This window comes from Thermobia domestica, chromosome 2 (assembly GCF_964235325.1).
Source record: "Thermobia domestica chromosome 2, izTheDome1.hap1.1, whole genome shotgun sequence".
Classification (NCBI taxonomy): domain Eukaryota; kingdom Metazoa; phylum Arthropoda; class Insecta; order Zygentoma; family Lepismatidae; genus Thermobia; species Thermobia domestica.
Genome location: NC_137455.1, coordinates 8,900,164 through 8,912,684, shown reverse-complemented (window position 1 = coordinate 8,912,684; position 12,521 = coordinate 8,900,164). Strand labels below are relative to the sequence as shown.

General features: G+C 35.3%; 1 protein-coding gene across 4 annotated transcripts in view; it reads left to right on the top strand.

The window, feature by feature from the left end:
• The window catches only part of LOC145670000 (sister chromatid cohesion protein DCC1), a 48,857-nt gene extending 36,727 nt beyond the window's left edge, over positions 1–12,130 (top strand). For all 4 annotated transcript variants that reach the window (XM_081738351.1, XM_081738347.1, XM_081738356.1 and 1 more), the window contains exons 7-8: positions 1,047–1,224; positions 11,881–12,130. In XM_081738351.1, coding sequence (XP_081594477.1) covers positions 1,047–1,224; positions 11,881–11,986 — 284 coding nt within the window. In that variant the 3' untranslated portion in view covers positions 11,987–12,130. The remainder of the gene's footprint in view (positions 1–1,046; positions 1,225–11,880) is intronic.
• The last annotated feature ends 391 nt before the right edge of the window (positions 12,131–12,521 follow it).

The window sequence follows — 12,521 nt, the reverse complement described above, 5'->3', positions numbered from 1 at the left end:
AGGACAGGTTCTTAGTCAATACCATACTCATTGTAGAAAAAGAAATCGAAGATTCTCTGATAGTACAGAGGTAGGTGCATGATGCATTTACGTGCTACGGAGGTGTAGAATCTGTTCTTGTTGGTCGAAGAACGCTTCTCTCAGTTCGTTCAGCTCGGAGACGCTGTAATGAGTACCTTAAACATAAACGAATCAGAAGTGGAGAGGAAAGTAAAATGATAGCTGAGACGGCATAACCACGGAACGTAAAACATAAAGATTTCATTTCAATTTAGGACTGATAGTAATAAGTCTCAGAGAGAGTTGGCAATATATTCTGGATTGTATGTTATATTGCTTTTTATTGTTTTTCCAAGCAAAACAAAAGTCTAATTTGTAATGCCAAGGTATGTGGTATTGTATCATACATATATTATTATATACTTACATGATAAATTTTATATAAATAAGAATTACTCATTGAACATAACAAATATGTAAATGGTAATGGAAAGAGTATGTTGGACGGATATGGGAATGGAAGAGGCCGTTAAAAAAGTGAATGATAGAACTTGCCCCATATCTTCCAATATATATATAAGAATATGTTTGTCATGGAAAACAAGAATTTGTGTCAGGGAAATCGATCTTCACTTTTTTTGTGGGAACCCTGAAAATCGCATCTAAATTCGCTCTTGAGATTGCCTTCAGCTGGTATCATTGAGCAGTGGTGATGCAAATCGCATCGCCGAAATCCCCTACGCATCTAACCAGTTTATTCAACTGTGAGAAGACACCAAGTTTTTATCGCTCCTGGAAACAGCCTGGATAAATGCTAAAGAATATAGGGATTGTTATTAGTTTTAAAATGTTTCGAACTTTTATGTTTTGGTAAAGGAAAGGTCACGAAAAAGTCACGAAATTTCGTTTTGGAATTTTAGTAGACATCTGTACTCTTGTTTCTTTATTCGTTAAAACATTGAAATAAAGTACTGTTTCTGTAATTATTAGACCTTGTTATTGCTACATCTAATTCTTTTTTGATTGTGTCTAAATTTTCGGTACAGGAATGAAAACAGATTTAAAATATTTAGAAGGAATATCGCTAGTGGATAGAACATCTAAACCAGAAGTTATTTGGTATTTTGCTGAATCAGATCTTCCGGAAGATATTCAAGAAAGGTTTAATGTTCTTTTTGAGACAAGAGAGAAATGGACGCTGGATGAAATACGACCATTTGTTGAGTAAGTACAGTTTTTTATCTTTTTTTTTTTTTTGTGTGTGTGTGTGACTATTTTGTTACTATCATTATTTAACCATTAGCAATCAGATTCTAGAAGCGTTTTATCCAGCATATTCTACGTTCCAAAACTCTCGACGACGAACAGAAATTCATGCTGAAATGAAAGAATATATCCAGCTTACCAGACACAGTGATGCTCCAGTACTAGATTTTTCAAAATATGTTTTAAATACTCGGAACACGCTATTAATAAAGCATAGGTCATTAAAAAGCCGCCTTCATTTATCGAGAGACCTTTATAGTCGTATAAATTAATCAAATCTAAATTAAACTCCGATATATGGACTGTGGACAGAAGGTGAAATAACATGTTGGAAGACAAGGAATGCATAAACAGTATTTAAAAAGGTAACAGCCCAATTTGTCAGCCTAAGTCTGCTCCAGCGCCATCCACCAGCGATTGGCTGATCTACATGTTGCCTAGTAGCTAACACGTGGCAACGCGCCGCGTCGCCCTATCGCTAAACATCGTATCAGGAGCTTTCTAGACCTAGTAGCCGTCACGTCTTTTATTCACGTGACTCCCCAGTTTGCCTCACGACACCGAGAATAGGGAAGCACCGACCGGGAATCGAACCCGGGACCAACATTCTAACCACTAGACAACGGTGTTCCTAGTATTAGTATTAGATCGCAGAAAATATTTTAAAGGTACAAAGCAGGATGCTGATTTTGGCTCAGGACATTTCGCAGGACAGTTTTAAAATAAAGGACATTTCTCGATTTTCTATACGTCTTCGCAATATGCAGGAGAGCTCTTTGAAAAACAGTACTGTACTGCTAAAATCAGTACGTCTGGTCACCCTAGTATCATGTTGTCTTGGAATCCTGTGAACTACTTTTTAAATAATAGTTGTATTTAGTTTGTAATAAACAAAATAGTTTTAACATATGGTTATTAAAATTAAATAATAATGTTATTTAAAAAGCTGTTCGCATGATACCAAAACAAGATGATACATAGTCAAATGCAGTTGAGTTCGTTCCTCTAATCGCTGCCTTAACGTGGATTTTTAGGGAATTGTTATTCTGGCAACACCGTAATTTCTATGGATAGCAACTGAAAATTCTTCAGGTTCATATTGTATTGTAGAATAACTTTATCTATATTGTAAATTGCATTTCATTATCTCCTTTCACTTACGGAAAAAAAAAACGAAAGTAAAATAGTAAATTTTGTATTATTTTTAGTATGTCAGGCTTGTAAGTTAAACATGAATGCAATTATGGATTTTAATTTAATATTAGTCTACCTCAGAAAAGTAAAGGAACGAGAAGTAGACGTGCAAAGTTATTTTCTTTTTTTCTTTTTTTTTTTTTTTTTTCATCGGCGCAAGTGGCATCGTTATTAAGTGCGAAATGATGTAAATGTACAAAAATATAAGCTACTGAACTTCTAAGGAATACTGTAATAAGAATCCTAATTACTTTCAGCTGTCGGATATTATTAATTTAAAATGCGTAAGGGTTATTTTAACATAATGAAATATCAATCTTATTCTTTCATTTTAAATATTCCAATTTCTCTTCCTAGTTTCGCTTCCCCCCCTTTTTTGTTGGTATGATTTAGGGGCGAGAAAACTAGTTATTTCTAATGCCAATGAGAGTGAGCGATTTTCATTCACACCCTATTGTGAGTAATAATTCCAATTAGCGTAACACCATTTGGTTTGCTGCAGGGGCGGATCCAGGGGGGTGATCGCCCCCCCCCCAGAAGAGGAAACTTCCTTATTTTATATATATAAATAAAACCCATCCCAAAGTTTGGAGCCCTTAAAAGTAGCAGTATGACAACGCACCGCCCCCAGAAGTCGGTCCTGGATCCGCCTCTGGTTTGCTATGTAGTGTACAAATGAAAAACATGAATACAATTGGTTGAATGAGTTAAATGTGATTTTAATTCTTTAGGAATATTTGAGTATATATGTGTTTTCAAGTGTGTTAGTAGAATACACGATTTGCCATGAAACGCAATATCACATACGAACAAGACTAATTTTTCTATTCCAACTAATACTGAAACACCTCATACTTTTTTTTCCCTGGAGAAATGGACCTGGTGACCTTTGTTGATTTGCGGTGATGATCCTGACGGCGGTTGTGTTTTTTATCTTTTCTTCTGCATGGTGTCTCGATCCAATTAAGAGCTGTCTGTTGGTTTTTGATTATAATTGTGACATTTTGTCTTTGTTTCTGAATCAACTTCCAAGACAATAAAAGTGAGTTTTGTACTGTCTGAGTGGCGACCAACAGCTTAAAGACTAATAATTAGAATGTTTATGATGAAAGACCATGGGCGAAGAACATCGACAAAAAGACCGTGAATTCTCCTAATCATAATGTTTTATATGAATTCACACTTTCTTGTTTTCATTGTTAATCTTATTCTTGAATTGGGTTCTTTCTTTAATATTTTAACATCAGATGTTTGTCACCTCATGGCTTGCTCAATATGTGTACGTAAGAAGAAATTTTGACAACTCGTGATTTTACCAAGCATTCCTTGAAAACACAGGAAATTACAATGTCAGTGTTTTCTAGCAGTTTTGCGTTACTACATAGCACGTCCAGAAAGTAAGTTCCGTTTCAATTTATCTCCGCTGCAGCGCTGCGATCGCAGTTCCGCACATGCGCGGTAGACGCTCTGTATCAAGGAGAAGAAACGTGCGCCATTTGGAGATCGCTGTCAGTCACGTACGCTTTGTTGTGCTTGTTTACAATGTCGGTGTTGATTGAAAATCCCGCCGTTTGTGAAATCAGAGCGGTGATTCTGAATGCGAGGAAAGTGAAACCAAGTGAAATTTATCGGCAAATTTGCGATGTTTACTCGCTCTCGGTATGGAATATGGTATGCTTGGCGGTCAACATTTCAACAATGACGACGAGCTGAAAGAAACTGTTTCGAACTGGTTGAAGACACAGGCGGCAAACTTCTATGAACCTTGTGCCACGCTATGACAAATGCCTGCAAAATTTCGGCAGTTATGTGGAAAAGTAGTTTAAGAGTTGTAGAATTTTGTGCAATAAATAATTTTTCTGTATCTGTACACAATTTAATTTTATTACCAAATGAAACTTACTTTCTGGACGTGCCTCGTATATTTGCGTGTTTGCATTTCTGTTCTTCTAGAGCATAATGCCTTTGTATTGTTTTATTTTTTTAAATGTTTTCCTTGTTCCTGCTACATTGGTCTAATTGATATTTGAGCATTGAACTTTACATTTTAGAATATTTTTACAAATATTGAAAAATCAAAGTGATGCTAAAGGTAGAATTGTAATGAAATTTAGCTTAAATTGTTTTTTTTTTTTTTTTTTTTTTTGGTATAATTTAAAAATATAACATTTTTCTTTAGTTTAATGTCCCATTTTTATGCACTGAGACTAAAGGAGATTGTGATAATAAGATAGTAGATAATGATAGAATGAAGAAAGTGGGAGGAAACGAGAGAACTTCGAGAACTCTGACCCTCATGATGTTTGTTCTCAACAAAGTCCAGCGACATCATGCAAAAGAGATACAAGTAACAAACAAATCATTGTATGTTTTGTAAAGATTTGTAATTTTAAACATTCTTCTCATCGTGTTTGTATGTTTGTTTTGAATACCAATTACAGAGTTACTTGCTCAAGGACTTTACACAAAATAAATTACAGAAGTCTTTATCTGTTTCCATGGCAAAAATATCGTTCTAAGAACCCGATTTATTTATTTATTAAAAAAATACTTATACTGGCAAACTTTATTTAGGTTTTGGTGTATTTTCTCCTAGGTTGTAATACTGACATTGCAAGTAAATATGATTTTACTTTCTTACCTGAAATATAGTTCCCTCTATCTTCTATGCAAAAGTCGAGTCGGATAAATCACATGTTATACCAGAAAACAGCAAAATGTTTTCAGATATTACTGGCTTTTACATTCTGACTTCAATGGGTTTTTCATGAATTACTTAGTTTTGTCTCCAAGGAAGGTGAGTTACTGAACAAAGGTGTGTTATGTTTTGGGGACGCTCGAATTGTCAGTGAAACAATTAGCAAATCACGTGAAGCATATGGTTAATCATTGTAATGTGTTTGAGTTACGATATTTTCCCTCCTTCCATCACTTACTTAATTGTTCTAGAGTAAAAATATAAATAATGTATTATATTTGCGACTCAAAATTATCATAATTTTCTGTATTGTAACTATTTTGTTTGTCTATAACGAAATTATCATATGCATACTGCAATATTATTGTTCAATCTCCATCCCTGACTGTGGAGAAAATACATTGAATTCGTAAGGATCAACAGTCATTCTTTTTCGGACTTAGTCTTTGAAAGGCTGTCCCACCTTTTGCGACTAGAACTGTACAATATTCTTACACAATTTGGAATACCGAAAAAACTAGTAAGATTAATTAAGATGTGTTTAAATGAATCCCAAAGTAAAGTCCGAGTAGGAAAATATTTGTTCACGAGCTTTCACGTCATTCAACTTTGTTCTGGGCTATAAGGAAAATCAAAGCTAGCAACCAGGGCCTAGATTTGAATGGTGTTCACCAGGTTATGGCGTATGCTAGTGATGTAAATTTAATAGGGGATGATAGGAGAACAATACAAAGAAGTGTAGAGGTTTTATTAAACGCTTCCAGAATATGAGTGTAGAAGTAAATGCGGAGAAAACTAAACATGGAATTTCGTGGGGATTGTAATACTGCAAATTATGGATGTCAAAATATCAAATACTTTCTACAAAATGGATACTTTCAAATATTTAGAATCAATATTAACAAACAAGAACCATATCCACAAAGAAATTAAATGTCGACTGAAAACAGGGAATTCGTGTTGTTATTCAGTTTAAAATCTTCGAGAAATTCTAGCTCACGAATTCTATCGAGAAATTTGAAGCTTAAAATATAAAATGGCTGTTGTTCTGTATGGTTGCGAAACATGGTCGCTTACTCTGAGGGAAGAACATAGACTGAAAGTATTTGAGAACAGGATCCTGAGACGAATATTCGGACCCAAGAGGAACGGGAATGGGGAATTGCGAAAACTTGTTAATAAAAAACTACATAATTTATAGAGTTTACCAAACACTATTAGGATCATCAAGTCTAGGATGCTCAGGTGGGCAGGTCAAGTAGCCAGAAGGAAAGAAAGTAAGAACGCTTTCAATGTCTTTAACTGGAAGACCAATCAAAAAACGACCATTATGAAGACCTAGGCGCAGATGGAAGGACAATATTAAGATGGATCTCGCAGAAATAGGAATACAAAGTAGAAACTGGAACTGGATCTCAGTTGGCTAAGGACAGAAGTCAATGGAGAGCTTTTGTGAACTTGGCATTGAACCTTCAGGTTTCATTGACCTAGGATTTAGTTTATTTCATTAAAGTAAATAAGGAAAAATGCATAAAAATGTATAAAGGTATCAAGACTTGACTTGACAATGAAACGCAAGTGCCAATACATTCCGTTATTGCGGCACACTGTTTAAATACGTAAAAAGTAAGTTTAATATCAAGAAAATGGTATGAAAAGCAACTCCACATAATGTATATTTTATGAACTGAGTCCCGGTGGTCGATATGTCGACCTCTTAATTTTACTGTCTCATACCTCGCTTATACATTAAGTTACCAACCGTTATGCCGTTAAGTTATCAAGACAGGTGTTTGAAAAATATCTGTCACTCTCTTGTATTTAGGCTTTACATTACTTGCAATATCTTTTTTCAAAGTTTCAGCATACTACAAATACTTTTTAAAACGATTCGAAAAGTATTATGTACTTACCGAACCTGATGTTCCCGGCATTCTGAACAGGGGCTTAGCAACTAATCACAACCGAGGTGCAAAAGTATAATACCCAGTAGCGGCTCGTAGTCTGTACAAGCACCGGTTGCAATGTTGCAATATCAAAGGTATGTAGGTACGCGCAAGTGTTCCCCTCCCCCAGCATTCTTGAGTCTTATCCAAAAAATATTCAGGAAATATGAAGAGGAAAGTCTTTTAAGCTCTATTTGTATGTTATTGCTTAAATTATTTCTCTAGTATTGATTTAATATTAACTAACTAACTAACTAACTCTATGGCCTATGGAACCCGGAGGTTCAGTGCCGCGTTCACAAAAGCTCTCCACTGACTTCTATCCTTAGCTAATTGCATCCAGTTTCTACTTTGTATTCCTATCTCTGCGAGATCCATCTTAATATTGTCCTCCCATCTGCGCCTAGGTCTTCCTAATGGTCGTTTTCCTATGGGTCTTCCAGTGGAGACTTTGAAAGCGTTTCTACTTTCTTCCATTCTAGCTACATGACCTGCCCACCTAAGCCTCCTAGACTTGACGACCCTAACAATGTTGGGTAAACCGTATAAACTATGTAGTTCCTCGTTATGAAGCTTCCGCCATTCCCCATTCTCGTTCCTCTTGGGTCCGAATATTCTTCTCAGGATCCTGTTCTCAAATACTTTCAGTCCATGTTCTTCCCTCAGAGTAAGCGACCATGTTTCACAACCATACAGAACAACAGGCATGATTATCGTTTTATATATTTTAAGCTTCAAATTCCTCGACAGAATTCGCGACGACAAGAGATTTTGAACCGAATAGTAACACGAATTCCCTGCTTTTAGTCGACATTTAATTTCTTCGTGAATATGATTTTCGTCTGTTAATATTGATCCTAAATATTTGAAAGTATCCACTTTATCAAAAGTATTATTTAATATTTTAACGCCTCCACAATTTGCCGTATTACGGTCCCGACGCACTTCCATGTATTTAGTTTTCTCTGCATTTACTTCTAAACCCATGTCCCTGCAAGCGTTTAATAAGATCTCTGCATTTATTTCTACTGTTCTCCTATCATCCCCTATTAAATTTACATCATCAGCATATGCCATAACCTGGTGAATGCCGTTCAACTCTAGGCCCTGGTTGTTATCTTTGATTTTCCTTATGGCGTATTCCAGCACAAAGTTAAATAATAATGGCGACAACGCATCTCCTTGTTTCAGGCCATTTTCGACGTGGAAGCTCGTGGACAAAAATTTTCCTACCCGGACTTTACTTTGGGATTCACTTAAACATATCTTAATTAATCTAATTAGCTTTCTCGGTATTCCAAGTTCTGTAAGAACGTTGTATAATGTTTCTCTTCTAACGCCTTTCTAAAATCAATAAATAGTTGATGTACCGGGGTATTGTATTCCCACTTCTTTTCGAGTATTTGGCGAATGGTAAATATTTGGTCGATAGTTGATCGATTTCGTCTAAATCCGCACTGATAATCTCCAATAATTTCATCTGCGTATGGAGTCAATCTTGCTAACAGAATATTTGAAAGGATTTTATAGGATGTTGACAGAAGAGAAATGCCTCGATAATTATTACAGTCAGTTTTGTCGCCTTTCTTGTGAATTGGAACAATGATTGATTCTTTCCACTCTTGTGGCAATTCTTCCTTGTTCCAGATAAGGAGAATGAGTTTGTGTATCTTGTTCCACAATTTTTCGCCTCCAGCTAAAATTAACTCAGCCGGAATTTCATCTACACCCGGAGATTTGTGTTTCTTCAATTTCTTTATAGCGGCTTATATTGATTTAATATATAAGCTATTTCCTTTTTTTCAAACAACCACTATCAATGTACGTTTATACACTATTTATATACAAAACCTCTACACTCATGTTATTGAACAAGAGATAAATCGAATATATAGTATGTGCTGTAAGCCATGAATGATGGCGTTAATCCGAAAAGAAGAAAAAAAAAGCAAGAAAATTGCATGCACGCAGTTAAACAAAATTATTTAATTATATATAAACTATGCATTATTTTAGAATGAAAGGTCTTTCTTCCATCTTTTGGGCTTCAAATTTTTCTATGACTTTATTGAAATCTGAAATGCTGCTCGCCAAGTTTCTCTGAATAGAAAGCATCGCTACCGCAAATATTTTCCGCTTTATTTTCTTTAGGGTCCAGAAACACCTCTCTCCTCCGACAATATGCATTTTGTTAGTTTTTCTTTGTATAAATATACGGTACAAAAAGTCCATTTTCAGAAACCATGTATTTTTGTCTGTAAAGAACCATGAAATCTAAGATGTTTTCCTTCGAAAATGAAAAAAAAAAAAAAATAGTTTAACATTAGAGCAAAGGCTAAAGAAGACAGATGAGTATTGGAAGTGAATGATTTGATATGAATTTGTGCTCTCCGCCGGAAATCGAACACGGAATCATGTGCACGAAATACACAGAGCTAGGAATTAGACCAGTAGTAAGACATTTTCTTCTTCCAGACTCGATCGACCCACCCAGAATAGGATTTTTTTAAAAATAAATCTTATCCCAAGAATTTTCACCTTTGTATTATAAATGTTAAATAAAATCTATTGACTTCGAACGACCGCTTCCCAAACTTTCAGCCTGGATCCGTCCCTGCTACCACCAGACTTATATTTGTTCTTTGCGAGTTTATGTTTTGTGAATAACTTCTTTCTTCCAAGTGTCTGTATCTCCCTCACCCTATCAATTGAGTCAAGCGCTGCTAAGCGGAGGAATTCGTAACTATTACAGAAGCTGACCAGTTGCGGAAGAAAGGCAACCGCAAGAGAGCAATACGGGAAGATAGGAGCGATGCAAGAATAAATCCACTTCCCCATGTTAAGAGATAGGAGCTCGCTGCCATATGCTCAATGTTACTGCTTCCAGTGGCAACGTTCGCTGCCACTGGAAATGTAAATCTCTCTCTTTCTTTCCGTTTTTTAATTGACTTTTTTCAGAAATGAATCAATACTGTTTTGCGCTCAAGAACAGAGGCTTATTTTTTTACTGATACACTACTTTAATACTCAAAAATAGTTTTAGTACTAAAAAAAATATCCGGTTGCAAAACCATGCAACATACAGTACCAGCCGCCGCTGATAATACCACTGCAAAGATATATCAGTGGGGATGCAGTACCTCTCTTATTTGTATTCTAATGCACCACGTGCTTGTGTTTATAAACAACCACGTGTACCTTACTATAGAGTATTACAGCTTACGTTGAAGTACTGTAAGTTGCAGACAACGGAGACATCTGCGACACCTAGTCACATAACGATGAGGGAACAGCAGCAGCACCGCTTCCCGAAGCACCTATATTACGGAGAGGATTCCATAGACGGTCACAATCTGCTCTCGGTCAGCCTCCTCCTTTAGCTTGCCTGGAGCTCTAGGAGATACCCAACCCAAAACCTCTAATTTACTTCAGAACTCTAGGCTTTTCCTTTCATCTCGCTTAGCTTGCTTTGGTGCTTTGTCCGGATTCCTAACCTCTGGCACTTAACTTAATTCGGAGTTCTGTAAATTTAAAACTCCCTCTCTTCTGGCTTCAAAGCATTGGGAATACCGAATCCACTCCACATAGCTTGCTGCGGAGCTTTGTAAAAATCCTGCCCCTGGCTGCTTAGGTCTTGGGTCACCTTTCTCTACCTTGTATTTAAAAAAAATGCATTATTATACTATTCTTGTAGAATTCTGTTTATAGTACATTTTATAAATAAACCGGTAGTGAAAAATTCCAAACATACAATTTACTGTACCAAGTTCTACCTACCCCTTCACAGACAGAATTTAACGCTGTTTGTTATATCTAGACTACGCGGGAAAAACAGTGTAAGTAAAAAAAAAAAAAAAAAAAAAAAAAAAAAAAGTTTTCAGGATGCGATGTTTTAGTATACCAAGCATAAGTAGGAATCACGTATGCTAACAGTACAAATATGCGTTTAGATTTGATTTATGCTAAGTTAACAGAAGGTGGAGCATGTTACATACATGAATTTTGACTTATCTCATTTTGGCCAAGTTTTGACTTATACTGTTTTTCCCGCGCAATCTAGATATATCTCAGTTGTTTCAAACGGGAAATTGTAGTGCCCGATATATCGACCATCGGATGTTGGTAGAAAAGCAATTTTAGTATAAAATTAAATAAATAAATAATATTACAAATAGAACTGATTCACCAAATGTCTTAGAAAATATGGATTAAAAAAAAATTCTATTTCATTTATATAAAAGAGGTCATCCATAAAAAAGTCTGTTTTGATGTGAAACAGACAACAAACGATGTAATAGAATTATGGTTTAAAAAGTATCGTACATATCTTAAGCTACTTCCAAACATATGCGCTGTACATATTCAAGTATTTATCATTTACATAAAATTATTTTTCTATCCTATTATTACACTGTGTTAATGTATTCAAGGCATTCGGGAAGTGCTTTAGGAGCTTTAAAGTCTTTCAACTTTCCGAACAAATGGAAATCATAAACAACATTGGATTCTGACAGTAACAAACTATAATATAGAAAAATTGGTATCAAGCTATGATAAAAGATTGGGTGGCTAATATGTTGAAAAATAGTTCAGGTTTATAATTTTTCAACCATAAATCGTTTGCACATTTGTCGTTAGTGTTCCACAGCAAAACGGGCGTTTTTCTGTGGATGACCTCTCATATTACGTTTCTTCTTTTTCATTTGATTTTCACTTATGTTGTGTATCCTTTTATTGTAACTATATTTTCATTATTTACTTCTTATTTATTTTTAGGCGTCTAGCGACTTCTAAAATGAACGTGAATGCCCTTCTGACGAAATATGCCCGATCTTCAACTGTGAATGGGGTTAAATGTTTTAGTGCTAAGCATTCGAAATAAATGTAAATATGTATATACTGAAATGATATGACATTTGTAGTTTATAAGAGTATTATTAAGTTCATATTTATATGTCTATATTGTGTATCTTTTTTATTTCTGTATAAAGAACACTAAGTAAATAAAAAGATCGAAGATAAGAAACGTAAATCCATAATTATTTTCAATATCTAAATCCTGAGTGATTGGTAACGAACATTGTGTGATCACACAAGAGGATTCGTCAAGATGAGTCATTTTCAAATAGGGTTAGGTCAGTGGTAAAGAAACGAAAAATGTTTTGAATTCCGTAACCTAATGAAACGTTCTAATTGAGCGTGATTCGGGAAAGGATTCGAACACATTTCAACATACTGGTTTTGTTCACAAAATCGAATGCCATAATTCGGGTGTTACCAGAAGAGTACCGAAACAGATTTTGATATCATGTACTAATATCGTTATTTTAAGCTCGTTACAAGCTGTAAACGATGTTGTGAACAACTGTGAAATGATAACTCAAAGGAACCATTTACAGCGGTTCCTATTTCTCTTT